At 42.2% G+C, this 26,699-nt stretch overlaps 1 protein-coding gene across 1 annotated transcript in view; it reads right to left on the bottom strand.

Moving 5' to 3' along the window:
- Positions 1-26,699, bottom strand: part of ZNF143 (zinc finger protein 143) — a 70,667-nt gene that overhangs the window by 30,148 nt on the left and 13,820 nt on the right. Inside the window, exons 2-10 of the mRNA XM_054025189.1 lie at positions 24,283-24,401; positions 23,379-23,471; positions 22,716-22,799; positions 22,383-22,463; positions 17,735-17,931; positions 15,142-15,216; positions 11,142-11,261; positions 8,714-8,789; positions 6,089-6,214 (exon numbers count right to left, since the gene is read on the bottom strand). Coding sequence (XP_053881164.1) covers positions 6,089-6,214; positions 8,714-8,789; positions 11,142-11,261; positions 15,142-15,216; positions 17,735-17,931; positions 22,383-22,463; positions 22,716-22,799; positions 23,379-23,471; positions 24,283-24,394 — 964 coding nt within the window. The 5' untranslated portion in view covers positions 24,395-24,401. The remainder of the gene's footprint in view (positions 1-6,088; positions 6,215-8,713; positions 8,790-11,141; positions 11,262-15,141; positions 15,217-17,734; positions 17,932-22,382; positions 22,464-22,715; positions 22,800-23,378; positions 23,472-24,282; positions 24,402-26,699) is intronic.

Below are 26,699 nucleotides of genomic sequence, written 5' to 3'. Positions count from 1 at the left end.
AGACATGGCTGCCTTTATTTTTATTTTTTTTTAAACAAATCTATTTTGTGTAATAGAACTTTAAACACGGCACCTTAGAATAGGTTTCAGAGGGGTAGCCGTGTTAGTCTGTATAAGCAAAAAACAACGAGGAATCCTTGTGGCACCTTAGAGACTAACAAATTTATCTGGGCATAAGCTTTCGTGGGCTAAAACCCACTTCATCCGATGCATGGAGTGAAAAATACAGTAGGCAGTATATATATTACAGCACATGAAAAGATGGGAGTTGCCTTACCAAGTGTGGGGGGGAGAGGGAGTCAGTGCTAATTCACCCCTTCTTGTCAACTATTGAAAATAGGCCACTTCCACCTTGATTGAATTGGCCACATTGATTTTTTTTTTTAAATCATGTAATAAATTATTTATATTGGTAGCCTCCCCACATGCTGAGGAAGGTTTTTTTTTTGGGGGGGGGGGGAGGAGAGAAAGGGAGGGGCAGGGATCATTATTGTAAGACAGAAATAAAAAAAAGCCCTGACACAGACGTTAACTCCCAGGAAACTTCAGAGCAAGTAGCTCTTTGGCAGAGGAAACTGTAAGTAATTCTTTAAAGCAACAGTTCTAGAAAAGTTTGTCAGTTTCCTGTCAAAAGGATGTATGTGTGTGTTTTAAATGTGCATGTCGCAATGTAGTGTTGCCATGGTTTCTACAATTCTTCCTTGAACATTGCACATCAAATTACAGGTAGAAAAGAGCAGAGTTGGAGCCAGACCTGCCCAGCAACAGTGTTTTCTTAAAGTGAGGTTTTTTTAGTGCAAGTGTAAAGAATGCCTGCAGGAATGTCACATAACCTGTTTGTGAATCCAGCCCTTTGTGTTTCTAATTTAACTGTTAGAAAACAGACCCGTTTCCAGGTGGCTGGAAGATGGCTATTTCAAAGGCAGAGTGCAGGGTTTGCTGGGTTAGCTAGTCTACGTTAGTCTAGTTTAAAGAGGGTTACAGTAACAGAAACTGTTAAAGCAGGTCAGAACTGTTTTCGAGAACAAGACCTGCTCTCCTCCCCACTACCAGAAACCATTATTAATTCCTGGAGATATGCCCTTCCAGCTGATCATCTCGCAACTACTAGTTTTCAACCAGACCAGGGAGGTCAGGGAAGACCCCTGTGTAAGTGGAGAAACCAGTCTGGCAGCAATCAGTGGGCCTGGGGGAGAACTGGCAATGAGGAAGAGGGAGAATCAGGTTGAGGTAGTTTGGGGAGCGAGTTGCAGTAAGACTTCAGTAACTCAGACAGAGGTTATGGGTATATTACAGCAGTTGGTGGGTGAGGTTCTGTGGTCTGTGGTGTGCAGAGGTCAGAATAGATTATCACAATGGTCCCTCTTGACATTAAAGTTTATGAGTCTCATCAGGGAGAAGGAAAAGAAAAGGCTCAGTATTTATAGGGAGGGTTTCCTTTCTATATAGGTTTTTATACAGCACTCGTCACCGTAGTATCAGAACACCTTTCAGTAGTGCATTAAGCCACATGGCTACACATCTGTCACATGTTGTTTGTTCTCTCATCCTCTCTCCAGAGGGAGAAGCACTTGCAGTGAAGTGCCCTGTTTAGATAATGTGTGTCTTTATTTATTTTTAATAAAAATATACCTGGTGCTATGTGTTTATATTAGAGAAGGCAAAGTCAAAGAAATGTGCCTTGGAATTGGAGTGGATTGGTGAGATTTGTGATCTTCCTTAGTTTCTGGGGGAGTTCATTCCAGTCTTGGATCACCCTGGGAGAAAATTCGGTCTCACGCACAGACGAGCTTTACTCTTACTGTTGAGAGTTCCACTGGGCCAGAGGAGCAGAGTTGTCCATCATGGTCTTCATCCCAGAGCTTTAGGAGATCTTTTGGGTAATCTGGACCCAGACCATGGAATGCTTTGAAGACCTTGAACTTGATTCAAGATTTTATATGAAGCCAATATAGAGAGTCAATGACAGGTCTGAGATGTTCCAGGTAGCCTGTGATTTTGAGGAGATGCGCTATAGCATTCGGTACTAACTGGAGTTTTCTAAGTGCTGAAGGTTCATGCCCAGATATATTGCATTGCTGCACTCCAGACGAGAGGGGAAAGCATGAATAACTGAGGCTAGGTCTTAGTTGGCCAGGATGGGATGAAGTTTCCTAGCCAGACGGAGATGGTAGAAAGCATTACTCTTGGATGCTGCTATGTCAGAATTCAGCACCAGTGAGGGATCAAAGAGTACTCCTACACTACAGACTAAACTGATCAATTGTGGATGTGCATCTTCAACCCATGAAGACTACACCATGGTTATTAGCTCTTCAAAATACTCCCCTCTGGCCACTGGCATCACCTCTGTCTTGCTCAGGTTCAGCTTCATGAACATCCTTCCAGGGAGGACTCAAGCCATTTTAGTGCCTTATCCTGGACTCATGTCACCCCTCTCAGGCGAGACAGCAGAATCTCATGGTCAACAGTGTCAAATACTGCAGAGAGGTCCAGCAGGATGAGAATGGATGCCTATCCATTGAAAGGATGAGATCATCCATCAGTGCCGATAAAGCAGTTTTGGTTCTGTGTCCTGCCCTGAATACAGACTGCTGGGTCAGAATGTTAGGGTCAGTTAGATGAGCATGGTCAGCCTTTTGCTAGCTCTTCTCTGAACTTGCTTAAGAATAGGAGGTTTGATGCAGGATGGTAACTGACTAGGACTTAAGTATCCAGGGTGGATTTCTTCAGGTGTTAGTCAAACTATTGGGTGTTTGAAGGAGCAAGATTCCTTCTCTAAATGAGGCATTTGCTATTTCAGTCAGGAGTGGCACCAGTTGTTCACAACTCTTTTTCACAAGCAAAAAGGGTATGGGTCGGAGTCACAAGTCTTGTGTCGAGTCTCCTTTAGGGTATACAAAACTTCTTCAGTGAATGTACTGAACTCTGGAAATGCACGTGGGATGTTGGTTGGTGAATGGAGACGGAGCAGATCCATGCTATTTGAGACGGTTTCTCTAAACGTCCATGATCTTTTCAGCGAAGTGGCATTCTTTGCAGTGTTTGGTGCTTGGCTCTGTTGCAGGTTGGCATTCAGGACTGATGAAGAGGTTTACCACAATGGATAGCTCTTTGGGGTGAGATTTAGCAGCTTCAACAGAGGTCTTGGCCTGTAACAGCCACAGCACAGGCTTTGAGGAATTTTTTTTCATGCTATCTGAATCAGCCTTTGTTTTCCACTATCAGCACTCAAGTTTCCACCCCTTCTCCCTTCATCCAGAACAGAGAGTGTCAGAAAACCAAGATCTGTATGGGTGATGGGGAGAAGGGGATCAACTGAGGGTCAGCACAGCAGTGACTGAGACCACTGTGGAATGGCAATGACTCACCAGGTCCTCAACACCTCATTCTGCAGGTGGGGTACTGTTGTCCTTTAGAAGGTTATGAAATTTGTTGGAGTCCATGAGTCTCCATGGTTGAATCAGGGTCACTAGTCTTTCTTGTTGTGTGGGCAATGAAAAGTCTGAAACCACTGCCCTAATGATACAACGATCAGTCCAAAATAGTGGCTAGGTTGTGATGTTCTCTATCCTGACATAAAGCCTGAAGATCAGGTCCAGGATGTGACTGGATTTATGGCTGGAACCAGAAATGACTTGTGAACACCTTCAGGAGGGAAGTGAGGAGATGAGTTTCTGGGCTTTGGTATCAGTGGCCTTGTTGAAATCTCCCAGGATGACAAGTCTGGAGCATCTCTCCATCATCTCTGGCAAAGTATCAGTGAACTCTCTTGTGAACCCTTTAGTCTGCGGTGGTCTGTAAGTGAGCATAAAATCTACGTTCGCTTTGGCTCTGGTTTCTACTGTGAGATGAATACGTTCAAATGAAGTGGTCTTACCTGAGGCACATCTCTTGCATTTCAGGTTTGCAGAAAAGATGAATGCAGTACTACCTGCCTTCTTGTGCTATCTAGGTCTGTGATATATGGAGAAACCTGGGGGAATGAAGTGCACCAACCCAGGGCTTGTGGAGTCATCCTTCCCGGTTTTGGTGATGCAGACTATGTCAGGTGCCTCATCACTGATGAGGGCATGTGTTTTTTGTTGCTACCAGCAGATCTTGCATTGATCAATATCAGCTTTAGTTCGTAATGCCAATCAGGGTTGAGGGACTCTGGCATTGTCTACAGAAGAGAACTGCACTGTGCAACTTGCACTGGTTCAGTGCATCCACATTAGTCATCCTGTTTTGCCTGCATCACTCTGTTTATCCACAAACAGAACTCACTGCAACTACTGCTGAGCCTGTGTACTGTTGCATATATTCATAATTCCTGGCAAAGCATCCAATGTCTGTGGCAGAGGTTCCCAAACAATCCATGGACCATCGATGGACTGTGAAAGACTTGCTGGTGGTCTGTGAAGAGCTGGTTGGTTACATGGTGCTGGCTCAACTCCTTAGTTGCAGATGCTAAATTGCATTAAAATACATAACATTCTTTACTAATATGACTTTTCTATGTAAGCAAATGCTGTAATTGTCAAATATACGTGATTGCAAAAATGAGAGGAGGGGCAGTCCACCGGACAATTTTTCTATTTAAGATGAGGTCCATCCTATGAAAAATTTAGAGAGCACTAATCTATGATATCTAAATATGTATTTGTCTGCACTGTGTAATGACTGCATTAATATGATTCAGTTCTCAACAAAGATCTGCATATGAGCTGGGAGGAGAAGGTGATGAACACTGGTATGCCCTCACACAGATATCATAGTGAAGAATCACAAGTGTCCCCTGGCCCACTGGCAGATTGACTTTGGATCTGGAAGCTCAGGAAGATGGAATGATTTTATTCTTTCAATAGTTTTTAGAATTGTTGTTTCCCCGTGGTTTTGATTCTCTTTTCTGGATCTGAAGTACAACTAAGGGTTTCCTTCCCTCTCTCTTTTTTTAACCTCTAAAATCCAAAGATGTGGGAGGTCAAGGCCAGGGTCTGGAGGAAGAACGTCCTCCATGTGGTCCAACAAGCTCCCCGCTATTCCACCCCATCTAATAAATTGGGGGACCACTCCTCTCTCTCTCTTCAAGGGTATTTGGTTGGGGGAGGAAGAACAAGGAGGTGCTGGAGCACTATCCTGAGGTATTTAGTGGCATTAGAGATTGAGTAGGCATTAGGTGGTAATCCTGGCTGTGTATTTTTAAATTTATGTCCCTTTTTCAGATCTCAGGAGTGAAGGTGACATTCCATAGATGTACAGACTGTCAATACAACAACTATTATAGTAAGTGGATGGTGTGTGCATATAGTGCTTCCATGCATATAGCTGCTGCTAATAAGGGATTTTTGTTCTTTTTATTTTTCAAGTGATCCACCTCTGTATGGGACACACCAAAAGATTGTATTTTTTACACAACTGAAAAGTTTTAATAAAACTGTTTTTTTGCATGATCTTTTTGTGTCCTTCCCTGCTGCTCTGAGGGTGTTGGGGAAACAGGAAGAGCCAAGACAAGCTGAGTACCACAGTTCTTGGTCCTGCACACAGCTGGTAGGCAAGATATTTGACAGCTAGCTCTGAAATGACAAAACTGTCACTGGAGGATGAGTAGCAGCACTTAGAGTTGGCACTGGGAGGAGTAATTGCTCTGCTGCAGCTGCAATTCTAGTACTTTTTATCCACAGTGGCACTGCAAAGGTGCAGACTGACTCAGTCAGTGTAAGATGCAATGGTGATACACCTGGTTCAAAGATAGTGCAACTGCAATAGCAGTGTGAAGGCCTATGCACTGTTCCAAAAAAAATTGTATGTTGAGATGAGGAGCATTATTATAGTGCTAAGGACTTGCAACGGTGTTTGCAATGCTAAAACACTGTTTTGTCAAGTAGGCTTCAAAGGGGACTTTTGAGAGCAGTTGTGCGCTAAGGCAGAGCATACTTATTCTGATTTTACAAGTACAAGTCACTCAACAAGCAAAGAGTTAAATTCTTTCTATAGTGTGTCTATCTAAATAGATTTTAATTTAAAACAAAGAACCAAGAAAGCAGAGAGAGAGAGAGAGAGAGAGCGCGAGAGAGAGCGCGACCGTTGTAAAGACTCCTTGTACCTGTGTGGGTTCTGATATGTTTCTGCAGGTCCCCAGAAGTCTTGAATGACTTGGTGCAGTTCTCCTCCGTACACCGATAGGGCTTCTCTCCAGTATGGGTTCGGACGTGGCTTTTTAATCCATAACCTTGAAGACAATTTTCAAAGTCGAAAGGTGGGGGGAGAGGGGGGAGAGAAGGCAAACAAAATCTTAGTTGTTACAATACTGCAATAGAAATATATCTAATATTCAGAATGTATCTGGTCACAAAAGCTGTGCTAACCAGTCCAGTTATGAAATCCTCTGATCAATCAGTAACAAAAATCAGTTCTTCTATTCATCTCACTCTCCAAACACATCATTGGTCACATAACCAGATCAACAAAGCACTGCTTGCATTTTAGAAATCCTCTTTCACTTTATTTAAGAAAAAGTGTACTTTTTTCAAAATTTTCTCCTTTTCCTCACAATGGGACAAATTCTGGTGATTATACCAAAGTGGTCAAACCTTTGCTCAAACTTCTGTAAAAAAGTCCAGAACAATCTGTGCTTTCTCTCTTAGCAGCTACTCCCATCATAATAGTTTCAGACAGAGCCCAATCCTGCTCCCACTGAATTCAGACACAACTGGCACGTGGCTCCCATTTATTTATTGGCTTCTTATTTTACAAACAACTATTCTGAGTTATAAAATTGCACCCATCAGTCAAGCCTCCGGATGCTATTTCATTTTTTAGAAACACATTATGCAATAACCACAGACAATCTCCCCTTCCAAGACAAATATCTAGAGCAATAATCCTGTGATAAATAACAATACTGAGACATTTAAAGGCCTAATCCAGAGGCCACTGAACTCAATGGGAAGACTCCCATTCTCTTCAATGGTTTTTGGATTAGGCCCTAAATAGACTGCCTTGCACTGTGCCCTGAAGGGACAACAAAATGGGGATTTTGCTGAAGTGACAAGGTGGGGGCTAGTTTCTGAGCAGAGGACCTTCCACTGAGAGCATCCTATCTCTAGTCCCCTAGAAAAATGTGGAACCAAAGAACCCAGAAAGAGTTGCTGAAGACAGACTAACATGCGTCTTCCCTGGTCCCATAGTGATATACACATTTCTACTAAGCAAAGGCCATGGATTCTCAGAATGTGGTTCCTGATTTAACTTTACAATGTGCTGCCATTATATCTCCATTACAGTTGAAGTTTTGATTAAAAAACACTATTTGAAAACATGAAGTGAGTCTACCAAGTTAGCCAATCCTCTAACTTGTGTTCTTTCTTACTTCTACAACACAAATACAGCCTCAGAATCCAACTCAGAAAAGCTACTACTATTTAATCCAGGTCATTTAATCCTTGAAGATGCATTTAAACATTTGCAGGGTTTGCCAGGCTCAACTGGTACAATAACTGACCTAAAATACACTTAGACATTAATAGGAAAAAAGGTAATAGATTTGTCCTTCTGTCTGTTGCAATGGTATACAGCAGGGATGGCCAAGCTGCGGCTCGCAAGCCACATGCGGCTCTTGCATAGCTAAAGTGTGGCTCGCAGAGCTCCCCACATTCTCCACCTACCAGACTGCCAGGGAGAGTTCAGGGCTTCTGCCCTGCAGTGGGGTGAGGGGCTTCTGCCAGAGATGACAGGTGGCTGCTGATAGTGGGGGGACAAAATGTAAAGGTTCAGCCTCTCCAAATGCTTGAGTCACAACCCCCAGATACATCCCCCCCTCTTACCCTCAGCGGCCCCTCCCTGCAGCTCCCAGGTGTTAGCTCTGCATGGAGAGGCAGCTGCAAACAGCTGGGATCTGCAGGGATAGGCAGCAGCAAAAGCAGTGGCACTCCCTGTAGTTCCTAGCTGTTTGCTGCTGCTTCTCCCCATGGTCACAGCTCTCAATTTGCCAGCTCCAGCAGCTGCCATGCAGGGAGGAGGCCCGGCGACACTATGAGACTGAGTAGGGTCAGCAAACCCTAGCAAAAATTTGGCAGGGAAATGGGGGGGAACGTGACCCCACATGCCCTCCCCATGCATCACCTCTGGCTTCTGCCCAGCGGGGAGGGGAATCTCAGGGCTTCAGCCCCACGGGGAACACCTGCCAGGGCTTCAGCAGGAGCAGGACTTCAGCCCCAAAGAATGGGAGGCACCTCCCATGGGGCTGAAGGCCTGAAACCCCCTTCCCCTCAAAGCTAACGCCCTGAGCCCCAACAGATTCTTCTCACGGGGCTGAAGCTCTGAGTTCTGGCAGGTGCGCCCCAGCTCTCAAACTTCTGAAGATTGTTATTTGTGGTTCAGAGGGTCAGTAAATTTGGCCACCCTTGTACTATAATTTTAAAATTGCTTTACAAACACAGTGCAACTAAATTTATGTGAAGTCACTGAAGTGCAGTTGTTTCTGTGTTGGCCTTTCAGCCGAGTATTGCTTATATTAGTATGCCTACAGGCTTTCTATATTACAATGGAAGGAGTTCTTCATGCAATCTTCTTAATCTTTCATGTTTCAGGGTATTTTTAACCCCATCTCTTTGTTTCTATGTATTAAAATCATGTTCAAAAACCAAGAAAAGATTGTTTTGAAACAGCAACTGCTTATAAGGAGACAGACAGGCCCTAGCAAACAGGAGAACACACTCCCACAACTTACCTGTTGCAAATGCTTTGCCGCAACCAGGATGTTCACATTGATACGGTCGATCTCCTGTGTGTGACCTTTCATGCACCTGTTAAAAGACATCCACCACACTGATATAATACAGTATTTTGTTTGCTTTCTTGAATATAAAAACTATTTCATTGTCAAAAATTACATGTTTAGTCTCTCTTCTTAGAAGTAACTGCTTAAGAAGTGTTCTTTTTTTAAACAGTAATAAAGGTTTTTTAAAAATAGGATAATGATGTGTTCTGGAAAAGTAGTAATGTCTCTGTTTTCAGGATCTGACTTGATGCCCTGATCACTTTTATTGAAACAGGTGATTTGTCCTATTTTTGTAAACATGCAGAATAGCCAACTGAAGGGGTCACTAAACAGCTGAACTGGCAATATTGACAGTAGTCTGGCTGTGTGCATGTGTGTCTCAAGGGCTACACTCCACCCCAATAGGGTTGCTAGGCATCCGCTTTTCGACTGGAATGCCTGGTTGAAAGGGGACCCTGGTGGCTCCGGTCAGCACCACTGATCAGGCCATTAAAAGTCCGTTCAGCGGCACAGTGGGACTAAGGCAGGCTCCCTGAATGCCCTGACTCTGCGTGTCTCCCAGAAGCAGCTGACATGTCTGGCTCCTAGGCGCAGGGTCAGCCACAGGGGCTCTGTGCGCTGCCCCCATCCCAAGCACCGGCTCTGCAGCAACCACTGGCCACGCCACCTGGCTACAGTCTCACACCCGCCTGCACCCCAACCCCCTGCCCCAGGTCAGAACCTACTCCCGCACCCTAATTCCCTCCCAGAGCCCGCACCCCACACCCCCTCCTGCACCCCAACCTCCTGAGCCCCCTCTCACACCCGAACTCCCTCCCAGAGCCTGCACCCTAACTCCCTACCCCAGCCCTGAGCCCCGCCCTGAGCCCCCTCCTGTACCCCAAACCCCTCATCCCCAGCCCCACCCCAGAGCCCACAGCCCCAGGTGGAGCCGCAGCCCCTCCTGCACCTGCTACCCCAGCCCTGAGCCCCCTCCTGCACCCTGAAACCCTCATATCTGGCCCCACCCCAGAGCCCACACCCCCTCCCGTACCCCAATCTCAGGCCCCAGCCCGGTGAAAGTTAGTGAGGGTGCGGGAGAGCGAGCGATGGAGGGAGGGAGGATGGAGTGAGCGGGGGGTGGGGCCTAGGGGAAGGGGTAGAGTCAGAGCTTCAGGGCAGGGGTGGGGCAAGGGTGTTTGGTTTTATGCGATTGGAGTTTAGGGTTGCCAACTTTCTAATCTTCCCTCAGTCCCTATGAGGCCTCCCAGTGATCCTCCCCCTGCTGCATGAGACATCTAGCCAGTACTCCATCACAGGATTAGATTCACATGGAGCGAGAGACTGATTCTAGACTGCACTATCACTGGCAAGATTGTACCCTCCCCCATCTGCAAGTGACTAACCTAGTTGGCATCTGTACTTCTCTACATGTTCCGTGTACCAGAGCTAAGCATGGGATTGAGAAAGGGAACCAGGGAGTGAGTAGAGAAACAAGAGCTGTTCCAACTTTTCAACTTTGAATATTTGATCACTCTAAAGAATTAAACATCACAATACAGCAATATGGGAATTCACATGATAGAGCAGAGCTTTCCATCATATATAAACATGGAAATTAAATTCTAATTGTAGCATCTCTAGGCTACTGCTGATGGTGGCTATCTTGAAGAAATAAGTGACATACTTTTTGATACTTGCAATATAGGAACCTTACACATCTGCATTCATCCTGCTTTGACAATCAGAAGATTGACAATCTTTACGTTCAACCTTTTTTCCTGCTGGTCTTTCCAGTTCTCAGCTGTGATGCATTTGTTTAATTCAGGTTTTCTGGTAGCGTTTCCCAAAGTGTGGGGTGTATTTTGTTGGCCCACTGATAACAGTCCATTACCTATGGCACCTTAGAGACTAACAAATTTATTTGGGCATAAGCTTTCGTGGACTTGGTATCCTACTGTTAATTGAATTGTCTCATTAGACTGACCTCACACTTGGTAAGGCAACTCCCATCTTTTCATGTATTTATACCTGCTCCTGTATTTTCCACTCCATGCAACTGATGAAGTGGGTTCTAGCCCACAAAAGCTTATGCCCAGATAAATTTGTTAGTCTCTAAGGTGCCACAAGGACTCCTCGTTGTTTTTGCTGATAAAGACTAACACGGCTACCACTCTGAAGTCCATTACCTGTTCAACTTTCTATAAAGGGCCTCATCTCAGAACACTAAGCATGACAGTTTGGAGGAACTGGGGCATCTAGAACATCCTACTGATGGAGATTTCGTAAGATAAAAGAATGCTCATGTCTGACTTCTTGTACATTTCCATTACTTTTGTCCATGTAATTGTGTAACCAAAGAATACCTGCAATCTACTGACCCTCATTCTGCAATTACCTTAAGATGGTGAGCTGTTGTGTACAATTTTCCACAGCCATCATATTCACAGCGAAAAGCCTTCTCTCCACTTGGCTGAGATTTAGCTGTCACTCTTGTTCCATGTCCTTGCAAGACAATCTAGGATAAAACAAATATGACAACATGTAAGTCATTTAAGACTTTTATAACCAATTAGACAAAAACCAGATTTTCAAAATAAGAAATAACAAGAGTTAATCCTAGTTGATGTCTTTTGACTCAGTCCACCCTGCCAGTTATTGTGTTTGCTGAGTCTCCTCCTGAAGCTTGCCTTCCTTCCAATCTACTCTCCCTAATGTCCAGTAAGATTCATTTCCTTCTCCCGTTCTTGTCTTCATGCCTTCTTCAATGCAGCTCCTGAAATTGGAATTTCCTCTCAGACTGGTCTACCAAACAACTTTATTTCTCTTTATTCAAATCATTCCTTAAAACACACTTCTTCTGTGAGGCTTTTAAATAATAACCCCTCAAATAATTAATATAGACTTAAAAAACAAACAATTTTTTAAAAAGCATTTCTGGCTTGAAGTTTAGACCTTACGCCTTTATGCCTGCATATTTGGACTGTGCAATCTATGTTTTGGTTAGATTATCAATTCAGGGCAGGGCAGGAACTGTCTTTTTCTAGGTTTATATGGGGCTGAGAATACTACCAGGGCTCAATAACTAAGAAACAATTTAGTCCATGTGGCTAAAGGTTCACGAGGAGGTCTGGTGAGAGATGAAAGAATGAGGTAGAGGTCCTACTAAGGTCTTGGCTTCACCAGTCGTGGGAAGGATCTAAGAAGTCCCTTAAGGAATCTATTTGTCGTGGGATGAGTTGACAGGAAGATGAAAAGCACTGATTGCTGCTAAATGACCCCAAAAGGAGCTAACAGAGAGACCCGATGCCTTAAGGATAAGTGGATATTCTAGAATAGCAAGGATCCCAGTGCTAGGGAATTCTGCACAACTGGTAACTATGCCACAGAAAGGGTTACTTGATGTCTGATATATCAATTCCAGAGGTTGACTGTCTCTACACACAGAGGAAGGGATATTGTTCCTCCCTGCTTTTTTATATAGAAGACAGTTAACATACTCTCTGACATTATCTGGATATGTCATGATATGAATGAGTGGGAGGAAAGTGTGGCAGACCTGACAGACCACTGTTAATTCCAATAAACTGATATGCATCCTGGACTCCCGAGGGGTCCAGTTGCCTTGTGCAGTATGATTGTTCATATGACCTCCCCCATATAAGAGGGAAGGATCTATAATGATACTCGCCTCAGGTGTAGGTGTGAGGAAAGGAGTCCCCACTTGAACTTTCTCCGGCTTTGTCCACTGGACAAGAGAGGCTAGAACCTTGGATGGAACTGTTAATTGGTACTGATGTTGATTTTTTTTCTGGTGAGTAGATGGACTGAAGCAAGGTATGCAGATAATGGAGATGGAGCCTGGCAAATGGCATCAGGTGTGCACATGAGGCCATGTGGCTGAGGCGGAAAAGGCAAGTCTAACTGAAGTCCGAGGATGACCTGTTTTATGAGATTGCCCATGGCATGGAATCTTTCAACAGGTAGCTAGACGTTTGCGGTCATTGAGTCTAAGATTGCTCCTAAGAAGTTTTAGGACCTTGTGGGTGGTCAAAGTGGACTTTTTGTGGTTGGTAAAAATTCCTAGGGAATGTAGTACACAGAGGAGGAATTAGGTTGGCAACTGGACCTCCTTGTATGATCTGCCTGTCAAAAGCCAGTGAGCCACAAAAGCCGCAACTGAGGGATCCATACTCTTTCTGGTCACTTTTTCCTGCTGAGGAGGTTTACTCTAGCAAAATCTAGAGGACCCATGTGTGAGGACTGTTCTGACCTTGAAGGAGTCAGAAAAGGATCTCTTTTCTTGGGGGCATCTTTAGAAGAAGGTTTGTCTCTATGCTTGTAAGAGTTTCCTTTACTCTCATGAGAAGCCTTCTCCTTAGTCTTGGAAGTCTTAGCCTCGACTCCTGAGCTTCTGGACTGCCTGTTGACTGAGGCTCATGTACAGGGGGTCTCCCCAACCCAGATCTAATTGGAGTCTCATGGCTTTCTCCATCAGGTGTTTTCTAAGTCTTAGTTATTCACCAACATGAGTTCTGGGAGGGAAGGAGCAGCAAATCCTGTACTTCGCTGAGATGTGAGCCTCATCTAGGCAGCAACAGCAGAGTTGGTGTATGTTGCTCACTAAAAAGCAGCAGGGATAAAAAACTTAATTTTTGAACCCCAGGAGTCTGGACATAATCCTAATTCCAACAGTGAAAAACAACAAACCAACCACACTAGTACTTAAAACTGAAAGAGTTAAATACTAAAACTATTTAAAATATAATTACAGATTAACACAATTGAAGAAGAAACTAGACAAAGGTTCCAACTCAGGCCATCTGGCAGTAATGAGGAACTGGAGAGATGCCAGTTCCCTTATACCCTCAGTTCAGAGAGAGAAGAACAACTGCATGTGTGTGGACCAATGGATACTGCTTATTAAAAATATCTGAACTAAAGATGCATCAGGCAAGGTATTTCCAATAGAGACAGGGAAGTGTTTGTATCATTATGCAAGGCACTGGTGAGACCTCATCTGGAATACCATGTGCAATTCTGGTCCCCCATGTTTAAGAAAGATTAATTCAAACTGGAACAGGTGCAGAGAAGGGCTACTAGGATGATCCAAGGAATGGAAAACCTACCCATGAGAGGAGACTCAAAGAGTTTGGCTTGTTTAGCCTAACCAACAGAAGGCTAAGATATGATTGCTCTCTATAAATTCATTAGAGGGATAAATATCAGGGCGTTATTTAAGTTCAGTGTCAGTGCTGATGCAAGAATCAAGGGATATAAACTGACCATCAGTAAGTTTAGGCTTGAATTTAGATGAAGGTTTTTAACCATTAGAGGAGTGAAGTATCAGCCTTCCAAGGCGAGTAGAAGGGGTAAAAAAACCTAACTGGCTTCAAAACTGAGCTTGATAAATGTATGGAGGTTATAGTATGATGAGACTGCCTACAATAGCATGTAGCTGATCTGCAACTGCTAGCAGCAAATATCTCCAGCGGCTGGTGATGGGACACCAGATGGGAAGGGCTCTGAGTTACTATAGAGAATTCTTTCCCAGGTGTCTGGCTAATGGGTCTTGCCCACATGCTCAGAGTCTAACTGATCATCATGTTTGGGGTCAGGAAGGAATTTCCCCCCAGGTCAGATTGGCAGAGATCGGGGGGGGGAGGAGGGCTGCCTTCCTCTGCAGCATGGGGCACAGGTCACTTGCAGGTTTAAACTAGTGTAAATGGTGGATTCTCTGTAACAAAGTCTTTAAATGATGATTTGAGGACTTCAATAACTCAGCCAGAGGTTATGGGTCTGTTACAGGAGTGGATGGGAGAGGTTCTATGGCCTGCAATGTGCAGGAGTTCAGTATAGATCAGGGTTCCCAAACTGTGGGCTACAGCCCAAAGCTGGGATGTGACACAGACCTAGGTGGCCTGCCATGGGCAGAGTTGGAGGGGGCACTGTCTCCCCAAACTGTATACATTGGTGGAGTGGCAGCTGGTGATGGTGATTGAATGTAAATATTTTTTAAATCCCATGAATTATTCTTCTATAAAGGGAGAAATGGAGCTTATCATCTGCACAGGTTTGGAGTCAGAGAACTCCTGATAGGCAGCCCAAGGACCTGGCTCAGAGCTAAATATTTGGCACATGAGTGCTGGAACAATTTGTATAGTGGGGATGCTGAGAGCCATTGAACAAAACTGTAAACCCTGTATATAATGGAAACCACTTCAAGCCAGGGCGTGCTGCAGTACCCCCTGCACCCCTAGTTCCAGCACCTATGATTTGGCGTGCTTCCAGCTGTTATGAGGAAGGTGAACAGTTGCACTGTAAAGACTGTTGGGCATAGAAGAGACAGAGAAAATAAAAATCCAGTGGATCCAATTATATTGTACAGTATTACATACCTGCATTTTTTTCTCTTGTTCATTTTCACCTATCATTCCTGAGCTACTAACACTTTCATTTCCATCAATAGACACCTGAAAATAATATGAAAGAAAAAAATTAAAATTATTTACCAGATGCTTTTCTTCAGTGAATAATGCAAAAGGGAAAGGACTCAGCTTCTGAGGGTGCACACTCATTCATAGCTCTGTGACTCCATCATCTTGAAACATGGCTACCATACGGTATATTAGCTCTTTAAAAAAGTAAAATCCCACTAAAGTCAACCATGTTATAACAAAAGCCTTGGATAACTACCAAAGTGCTGAACTTCTTAAGGTTGTATTAAAATAAGGAGGGAGAGCAAGGACCAAATTTGTCCTTGATTTAACTACAGTGACTTCAAGAGCTAGTTCTGTCACCAATGACTTCAATGAAGTTAAATTAGGGATGAATTTGGTTCTAAATCTTTCTTATAAGCAAACAATTTCCAGCATTGTTATGTGCATGGAGTTCCTGAAACTATTAGTAAAGAGGACATGATGGCATATTTAAAACTACAGAGCCAGATCATGCCCTTACAATGGCCCCTTTGAGCTATTCCGAAGGTACAAATGGACAGTAAAGCCAGCTTAACCAGACAGCAAAGGATTCCTCCAATGTGGGAGAATCCACCATAACCATTTCTACATTATCCCCAAAGCTCCTGGCACAGAAGCATGCCGGTACATGACCGGAATGCTACAACCCTTGGGGACCAGTGCAGATCTTTGCCCCTGCTTAGCTGTGCTAAACACAACTCTGTCTGGGATAGATTTCATTCTAAGAAAGAAACTCTAAGAACAGTTAAACTACCAGTATAATTTAATATTACACACCCACACACAAAAATATGTTAAAAGAACATTAAGGTTGTACTCAAAGTTAGGAAATGCCAGAATTAAGGTTGTCTTGCTCTACTGTCTCTTTGCAAGTGCAATACAAGTACCAAAGGTTATCATCCAGGAGCTGGGACACTGGAAGACTGAAAACATAAGAAAATTGCTGCTCCTACAATTAGTTTGTCCCTCATGTTTTAGTTTTCTGCATAATGTGAGGTTTTATCTAAGCAGAATCTCTGAACTGCTATGCTCCATTGCAGCTTCTGTGCATAAATGTCAGCTTTTCATTTTTAGGATTAAACAGCATCTCTTCAAAGGACCTCCTGCCAAACTCAGTAGCTGTCTAGATACCTCTCTTTCTTTAGTGCCTCATATCATGTCACCATCATCAATCTATACACTGGATCTTTCCATTTTGCACTCAAAAAAGGATCACTAACACTACTCACCTCATCATCACTTCTTCTGAAGAGAGTAATTTTACTCCTCCCCACTTTCAAATTATTGTCCTGTCATGACCCTCCCCTTCTATCAGCAAATTTGGGGGAGGGGGGGGGAAGAGTAATCTTCTCTTACCTGTTCAATCACCTCTCAAGTCAGCCTGACTTTCAACCAGTTCATTCTACAGTGTGCACTACTTCATGGGGTCAGTGTCTACTTTCTGATACTGACAATGGATCCCTCATTCTTCTTATCCTGCTTGGTATCAGTACCATTTTTAATACCATTAATACTCTCTCCTTCTTGAGTGCTTTGAGTAAAAAGGCGGTGTCTCCAATACTCCCCTTTTTGCCTGGAATCCTACTTTCTATCTATTCTTCCTTCATTTCTGGTGGAGGCTGTTTGCCTTGCCCTCATCCTTTCTACTACAAATAGTTAAATTGATGGTCCATTTCCCCATATAATGACATAGTCAGGGACATTTCACTGGAACCTTCAATATTGGACAAAACTCTTATGATGACAACAGCCAGCTCTGTATCAACTTCAGCTCACTCTCCAGTTGTCCTATTTCCCATCAAACCGCCTGCCTGGACTCTGACCAAGACAGATTACATCTTGATTTCTTGTAACAAATACACTTCTTTGCTCTCTTCCACGTCTCTGTTATCACTCTGCTTAACTTAACCTCAATGACAGAAAAACTGAATTGTCCTGCATCTCATGCTGTCTCTTCCATTCCATAAATCACTTGTCTGTAAAGATGCCTCATCATCATCTCTGGAACTTTAGCAGACTTCATCCTTACCCTAACCCTTCCAACAGCAAGCTCATTACTTTAGCTCTTGTTTCAACCACTGCAATTCCTTTTTCTATAGTCCTCCTACACACAATGCTTTGTAAACTTCAGAGAGTTCCTACTCTCAATTACCTTCACTGGTTTCCAAATAACCTTTTAAATTATTCAAAATCACTCTTATGGTTTTCCATATATTTGCTTCTACTATACCCCTCTGATTTTCTATCCACTTACACATTTGCTATCTCACTCTACTCCTTCAGTATTTAACTTCATAATCCCTACCTGCAACTCGACACAGTTTGAAATTACATCTTTTATTTGTGAGGCCTTGTCTATTAGAAATTCATCTTTTCCATCTTCCAAGCTTCTGAATAATTCCTCTAATTAATTCTCATCATATATCTTAGTTTATAAGATCTTTGTGTAAAAATGTATTGTGATGCTATATATTAAAGAAATTACATACAGATAAAATGTACTATAATGTACCTTGGCTGCATACTGCTCCAAAGCACTGATGGTATCTGGATCAATTGTAGCATCTCCTGTATGAAGGCCTGCTACTGTGCCATCAGCTTGAATAGCTAAGATGGTATCTGACTGTGGCATTTGAACTGTATGGTGAATGTAAGCAGTGGTTCCATCTTCCAGCTGGACTGCCTGTAATGCACTCTGGTCATAACTGTCTAAGAAATAATATTAAAAACACTTAAGACAGGGAATGAACATCAGAATCTGCATTTCTCCAATATAAAGGAATCACATATGTGAAATTATCAATACACATTAAAATGCTACTGATTAATACAATAGTTTAGAAAATTGCTATCAATACCACAGGTTGAATTTGTTGTAAATGATTACTTACCCCAAAACACTTCTATTTCTGTCCACTTATAAACAGCATTACAATTAGCCTAGCTCTTACTTACAAAGTATTACACCATACACTTTGAAAGTTCTACTCTCTAGTGATCAATTAATTGTTGATACTGTCAGTTTTAGGATTTGTATACCTGCTTCCTGTACACTAAGAACCCAAGCATCCTTTCAACGGCTAAAGCAATGTTTTGCCATTACTTTAAAATTACATAAAGGTTTAAACACTTTGCATATGGCATTGTTTACAGAAATGAGTAATCTGTGGGAAACTAATAAGCAACCACAACACTAATTTCAATATTAAGCTCATATAAAGATGTAGGGCTTGAAACATTAACCCAACATCTACCAGCCTGAGATGTAAGTCTTCCAACCAGGGTGAAAATACCTGTGCTGTCACTCCCCTCAAAGTCATTGTGACACACAGTCCCATTGGGGATTCACTACTCTGTGTCAGCAACTCTTGTTAGGCCTGACATACTCACTACACCTAACATTGCTGTGATGATATATACCCAAACAACATCATGTAATACATCATTGGAAAACTAACAACTCACTGATTATTAATCTTCTTGTGTGATGTAAAGAGTTATAAATATGTGTTAAAATTATGTTCTTAAAAGGCATTTGGCAACCAATGCATAAGCACTGTCTACCTTAGACAAAGGGAACGTGTATTTGCTTGTCTGACCAGCCTGGTTGCCAGGCAGAGACAATGAAGGCACATTTATATAAAAAGTAAAAAAAGCCATTAAATTAATGAGTGTGGGAGAAAGCCTCTTAACTATAAAGACAGTGGGATCTGAACCTCAAATATAAGCAGTTGAATCAGCTGATTGTATACACTATTACTGTATTATAAACATGTATTGAGTAAGAGGTTTTATGAAAGCCTGTGACACACTAGTGATTAATATCAATGTAAAATGTATGCATTAACACTATATAATGAATTATAGATATGTGATGTTGCACCCTATAATGCTTTATAGAAATATGCATATGAGTGTAAATATGACTTAACAGGAATATGTTTTATGCTAGATATGCCATGTAACATATCTCTGCAAAGGTTATGATCTACTTATATATTCATCCTATTTACATGCATGTATCATTTTTGCATTCAAAGTTAAGTACATAGCCAATATTCATGTTTGATTCTAAGTAGCCTCAGTAAGCAGTTGGTCAGCTTCTTGAGAAAAGACTATTCTCAGTAAGTGCCCAATCAAGAAACACTTAAGCTAACAATGAACTTTGAGAGGCGCCAATCCACATCTGAGCTTTCCTGGGAACGTGACATCGGCCTGTAAAGTTCTGAGTCATGCATGGACATATGACTTGCCCATGTGACTCCAAAACTCCATCTTGCAACTGGATTCTGCATAGGAGAGGAGAAGGGGTTTCCACCCACAAGAGAAAGTCTATTTAAACCCCTGGAAACCCCTCCATTTTGTCTTCAGATGGCTCAACCCCAAAGGATACCTGAAAGAAACTGGAACAAAGGACAGTAACTACAGGAGTGTGTGTGTTTGCTGAATCCAGACTAGAAGGAGGCTAGTCTGTAAAAGAGGCTTATTGGAATATCTCTGAGGGTGAGATTTACTTGCATTTAGTTTTTTACTGTATTAGACTTAGACTTGCTGTTTTATTTTATTTTGCTTGGTAATTCACTTTGTTTTGTCTGTTATTACTTGGAACCACTTAAATCCTACTTTTTGTTTTTAATAAAATCACTTTTTACTTATTAATTAACCCAGAGTAAGTATTAATGCTGGGGGGGGGCAAATAGCTGTGCATATCTCTCTATCAGTATTATAGAGGGCGAAGAATTTATGAGTTTACCCTGTATAAGCTTTATACAGCGTAAAACATATTTATTTGGGGTTTGGACCCCATTAGGAGCTGGGTATCTGAGTGTTGGAGACAGGAGCAATTCTTAAGCTGTTTTCAGTTAAGCCTGCAGCTGTTGGGGGACGTGGTTCCAACCTGGATCTGTGTTTGCAGCAAGCAAGAGTGTCTGGCTCAAACAAGGTAAGGTACTGAAGTCCCAAGCTGCCAGAGAAAATGGGCTCAGAGGTAGTCCCAGCACATCATGTGGCAGTCCCAAGGGGGTTTCTGTGACCTAACCCGTCACAAGATACTCACTGTTCTTATGTTTTAAAAAAGTCTGTGACCACACACAGGGAGAAACAGGTTTTCTCCCAGACAGGAGGGAAGGCAGCTACCTACTTGTCTCTAATGTAAATTAAGCAGTGTGGAATAAAAACAATGGAAGCCCAATTTCCCTACAAATCAGCAGGGGGGATGGAGACTGCACCCCTGGAAAGCCTTCCTGCTTTGTGAAGAAGGGCCAATGAAATTTGGGAAGATAGCCTGGTGTCTAAATCCAAGCAGGACTTACTTTCCAAAGAATACATTTCAAAGGTTTACTGGACTATAAAAGGAAAGGGGGAAAGAACCCCATAGCGGTCCATCACTTGGCGGATTCAAGGGGCCTGAGCTCTTGAAATCACAGAATCTTGAGTCCTTCAACCAAGAGGGTTGAGGTCTGAGGGAACTCAATATTGGTGACAATCCTGCTTAGGCAAGAATTAAAAGTTAACTTTAGCAAGTACCAGTCTCTGAAGTGTATTTTTACTTTTGTTTGTTTGTAACTATTTCTGTCTTTATTCCTTATACTTGATATCACTTAAACCTATGACTTTTTGTTTAATAAGCTTGTTTGACTTTTACTTTAAATCAATTCTGTGCTGTGACTGAAATAAGAGAGTTTGTCAAACTGCGGTGAAATTAATGAACTGCTGTTTATTCTCTCTTGGCAGCAGCAACAAACTTAACTTCTGTGAGTGTTCCAGAAGAGAGCTGGACACTGCAGGGAGATGTCTCAGGGAAATTCAGGAGTTGGGGTTCACTGTTACTCGTAAGGCAAAGTTTGGACTGGCGGAGTCCTGAGGAGTTTGCTGGCAAAGCAGACAAACTGATGTGGCAGGGGAATTGTCACACAGCTTAGCAGTAGCAAAACTCTCACTTGCTGAGGCTCAGAAGGATAACACAGTGACTCACAATTCTGGGAGCCTCAGCAAATTATCACACAGGGAGATGGTTTTCAAGTAAATTTGGGACTGCGAGGGTGTTTGGGTCATTGCAAAAATAACTGGGTGGTGGAAGCCAGGGTGTGACCTGGATGCTTGTAAGGCTGGCTATTGGTGTCAGGGCTGTGAGCCACAGCAGCATAGCACTGAAAGCACACAGAGTTGCAGGGCAGGTTGTGTTACAACCACTCATTGGTCTGGGTTAAAATGTCACACCCACAAAGCAATTTAAAGGTATAAAAGTACTGTATACTATGTACCATATGTAAATCACACAGATAACTAACTTCCATAGATTCAGAGTTTTTAGTAGCAAAGTGAAACTAGCAAGACTCTGGTAAATTTTAACTCTGGTGTATCTTGGGAAAGCCATAAGCAACAACAGAGGCACAGCTATCTGCACACTCAAGAAGCCAGCAAATCATCCGTTTATACTCAATCCGTATTTTTTTCTTCACAACCATAAGGTCTAGAAATAGTCACTCTCCTGTGTCAGATTTGGAAAGTATACTGATACAGGAAGGTACGACGTCTAATATGATAATGAAGGAGAGGGAAAATTGTACATTGTCCAAGTCCTTTGGTGAAGCACACCAGTACTGGTAGAACATTATTTTTCCCTTCTTTTGAAGGCCAATCTAATGCTTAATTTAAAATAAAATAAATGTGCATACTTGACTGTCAATTATGGGTGCTCTTTGTGTGTTACACTGATAGGTCTTCCAAAAAGTACCAAATCTCACTCACAAATATTTAAAATATCCCTAGAGCTCAAGAATCTAATTCAAGTGATGTCTGCTTTTTTCTGTTTCCTTTTTTCATTTCCAGATCCAGTCTTTCCTGAAATTAATACAAGGGTTTAAATTATCTAGAAGTAGCATGCCTGTTTCTTTGTTAAGATTCCAGGACAGCACACTGAAATGCCCAGCAATCTTCTGATCCAGCCATTCACTATTACATTCTGAATGGGAAATCAAACCACGCTCAACTCAGCTGTATCTAGATGTTCCTATTTAAATGCACCAAGTCATTTACAATAAGAATACTTGTAAATATGGTCATAATCTAAACATATTGTCAGAAGTGGTACTCTAGAAGATAAATTACAATTAAAATGTTTCATAATATAATGAATCACACTTCAAAATGCAGTTTACCTTTTGAAGCATGATGAATAAATGCAGTAGTTCCATCTTCCAGCTGAACTGCCTGGCCATCTTCCAGGCGCAGACTGTCCCCTGTTGGGGGGGGCGGGGAGGGAGGGGAAGGGGGGAGAGGGAGAGGGAGAGAGAGAGAGAGAAGGAGGAGAAGCATAACTTTAGGCATGAATGTATTTGATCCACATTCAATAAAAATATTAACCTTCAAATAAAAGTATATGTATTAGACATCTGAAATTATTGGAACAATGTTTTATAGATTCTAACAATACCATATTATATCAATGCAGTCAATATTTTAAAACATATTCATGGATGTAATACACTTACTACTTTTTGGCATGGATACATGTTGAACATAGGCAGCAGAGCCATCTTCTAGTTGAATCACCTGGCCATCCATTAATTTACCATCTGGAATACATTATATTTATGTAAAGTATCCTATATGACACATCACATTTTAAACCATACCACTGAAACTCTCTGGAATAAAAGTATTTAATAGAACAAAAATACAGTTTAACAAGTATTAACCACAGTATTAGGACATGTAAAGTGCTTTGAGATCCTGGGATAAAAACACTAAATAAAGGGCAAAGTGTTGTTATTACAAACACACCAAGTTTAGAAAACTAAATTTTTCAGGCTTTTCAATACGTAGGATGTCAATATTTAGTATCGAACTTTAAAGAAAGGCCATCTCTTTTTCAGTTGACTTCCCTGTTCTGTAATTAGTATTGGTTTTTGTACTGGTACTAGTATAAGTAAATATTTAAATTATAGTAGCACTCAAAGACCCCAATTGGGATCAGTTCCCCATTGCACTGGGTGCTATACAAACAAGCAAATGAATACACTGAATACTCTGAAGCACCTGGCATTAGCCACTGTCGGAAGACAGGATACTGGGCTAGATGGACCTTTGGTCTGACCCAGTATGGCCATTCTTATGTACATTGAAGAATTACTGATTTTTAGTCAGACACATACCTTTAGAATTGTGCTGTATGTAAGCAGTGGAGCCATCAGCAAGAGTAACTGCCTGCAAACTTACACCTTCCATGTTTTCTAAATTGTCACCATCTATTGGGGAAAGACGTTTATTTAAAGTATTGCCAACTTCATACACTCTAAAATCGTGAGTCAAGCCCCAAAAAATCATGAGATTGACTTAAAACCTTTTTATTAGCCTTTTGATTTTGAACCTTTAGCATACACTGAGGTCACATTGTTAAGTTTTTATCCATAAGCATGAGCACTAAAATGTTTTATTTTAAATAAAAGCTGAAATTCTCATGAAATAAAATGGCTTAACAACTGGGGCTTTAAGAAGAACACCTAACATCAATGACTCACAATAAAATCATGAGAAATGGCAGTATTACATGCACGTAATGTTAATCATTGTTCTGTGCACCATCAATCATTAAGACATACAAGACCATTTTGAATAAAATATAGTAATTAGGCAAAAAGTTTTATACTTTTATAAATATTAAGCATGACCCAAAAAGCATCAACATGTTAATTTCAGTCCTAAAACACCGTTCTTTCTGTAAATCTGAGTCTATGTAATTCAATTTATATGTAAATGACGTACAAAATAATCTAAAATCGTAATACTATATTTTAATTTGATTGGAACCAAATTTTATACTGCAAACGCAATTGTTATTTTAATTAAGCAATAATTTCATTTCAGAATTAAATCAAATTTCAGATTAATCAAATACACTATCTAAAAACAATTTGGTCTTTTTATTATTTTCTCCATTTGTAATACACAACATCACTCCAAAGTTTAGAAGTTCAACAGGGTACATAGTCTGCTTTTTCTGAATGCAAAACTGCAAACTGCATGATGATGTGGCGATACTTTAACCTGAATGCTCACCTTGCACAGCTACTGCTTCTGTCAAACAGAGAGTTACATGCTGAGCCTCCATCCCTCCTCCAGAAAACTCAGTCATTCCCTGAGAGTCTCGATTTATCTGGGCTAATAACATGGTTTATCTAGAAACAAATAGGAAGTTTACAAAACATAAGGACTCGGAACCATAAGAAGTAACATCAAGAAATTATGTGAAATTTTATTCCATTTTCTGGATGACGCACAAATCCTAGAGGTTAAAAACAATCCTACTTTAACCAGAATTTCACTTAGCATGTTACAGACATTTTGTCTTACCTACCTCATAGAGATGGTACAAATATTTATTAATTTCAGGAAAATGCTTAGAAGATGAAAAAAAGGGCTATATGAAATGGCCAACTATTATTTTCATGAACTTTATCACAGAGTAATTGCTAGATTTTAGGTGGGTCTGACTCTATTTATACTTCAATTAAACTTTAGGAATTATACCACTAATTAAGGCTTACTATGGTATAAAAAGTATTTGGGCCAGTTTACACTGTACTATAATTTCTTTTCAGACTTAAAAACAACAACTTTAACAAATCACACTTGGTCATATGGAGAACTCCTTGTGAGTCCTATTAAAGTTAATGGGACTACACATGCAAGTAACTGCTCAACAGTAAGATTAAGCCCTGGTCTATACTATGTGTTTAGGTCGAATTTAGCATCCTTAGATCGATTTAACCCTGCACCTGTCCACACGACGAAGCCATTTTTGTCGACTTAAAGGGCGCTTAAAATCGATTTCTGTACTCCTCCCTGACAAGGGGATTAGCGCTGAAATCGACATCACTGGGTCGAATTTGGGGTAGTGTGGACGCAATTCGATGGTATTGGCCTCCGGGAGCTATCCCACAGTGCTCCATTGTGACCGCTCTGGACAGCACTTTCAACTCAGATGCACTGGCCAGGTACACAGGAAAAGCCCCAGGAACTTTTGAATTTCATTTCCTGTTTGGTCAGTGTGGCAAGCTGATCAGCACAGGTGACCGTACAGATCTCATCAGCAGAGGTGACCATGGAGTCCCAGAATTGCAAAAGAGCTCCTGCATGGACCGAGCAGGAGGTACTGGATCTGATTGCTGTATGGGGAGATGAATCCGTGCTATCCGAACTCCGTTCCAAAAGACGAAATGCCAGAATATTTGAAAAAAATCTCCAAAGGCATGAAGGACAGAGGCTATAACAGGGACCCGCAGCAGTGCTGCATGAAACTTAAGGAGCTGAGGAAAGCCTACCAAAAAACCAAAGAGGCAAATGGCTGCTCTCGGTCAGACCCCCAGATATGCCGCTTCTATGATGAGCTGCATGCAATTCTAGGGGGTGCCCCCAACACTACCCCACCCCTGTTCCTGGACTCCTGCAAGGGGAGAGTCTCACACAACAGGGATGAGGATTTTGGGGACAAGGATGATGATGAGGAGGAGGAGGTTGAAGATAGCGCACAGCAAGCAAGCAGAGAAACCGTTCTCCCCAACAGCCAGGAACTGTTTATCACCCTGGAGCCAATACCCTACCAACCCAGGCTCCTGGACCTTGAATGCGGAGAAGGGACCTCTGATGAGTGTACCTTTGTAAATATAATATATGGTTTAAAAGCAAGCGTGTTTAATGATTAATTTGCCCTGAAGACTTAAAGAAGCCAAAAAGACTGTGGCTTACCACGGCTGCCTGCAAGCCGAATTCTGTTGCCCGGCCCTGCGTGTGTGATCTCCCACACTAAATCAGCAGGCCCTCAATATGAGAGGCAAAATGCAACCTTGTACTCTAAAATGTGTCTTTTTAAATACCACCGCTTCAGCCCCTGTGTAACCGACCGCCCTCCTCCCCAAGTTCCATAGCCTCCTCACCCAGATGCCCAAGAACGCGGGAAGGGGGGTTCCGGGCACCCAACCACTCCACCCCAGAGGACTGCCCAAGCAACAGAAGGCTGGCATTCAATAAGTTGTGAAGTGCAGTGTGGCCTTGTCCTTCCCTCCTCCACCACCCCACACGGTGCTTCTCTCCTCTCCCACCCCTCCCGGGCTACCCTGGCAGTTATCCCCTATTTGTGTGACGAATTAATAAAGAATGCATAAATTTGAAACAACAATGACTTTATTGCCTCTGCAAGCAGTGATCGAAGTGGGGAGGGGAGGACGGTTGTTTTACAGGGAAGTAAAGTGAACCAAGGGGGCGGGTTTTCATCAAGGAGAAACAAAGAGAACTTTCACACCGTAGCCTGGCCAGTCATGAAACTGGTTTTCAAAGATTCTCTGATGTATAGGGCGCCCTGCTGTACTCTTCTAACCGCCCTGGTGTCTGGCTGCGTGTAATCAGCAGCCAGACGATTTGCCTCAACCTCACACCCCGCCATAAACGTCTCCCCCTCTCACAGACTCTCACAGATA

The sequence above is a fragment of the Malaclemys terrapin genome, chromosome 4, assembly GCF_027887155.1.
Source record: "Malaclemys terrapin pileata isolate rMalTer1 chromosome 4, rMalTer1.hap1, whole genome shotgun sequence".
NCBI classification, from domain to species: Eukaryota; Metazoa; Chordata; order Testudines; family Emydidae; genus Malaclemys; species Malaclemys terrapin.
Note: the sequence above shows the minus strand (reverse complement) of the source record. Positions and strands in the feature narration are given on the sequence as shown.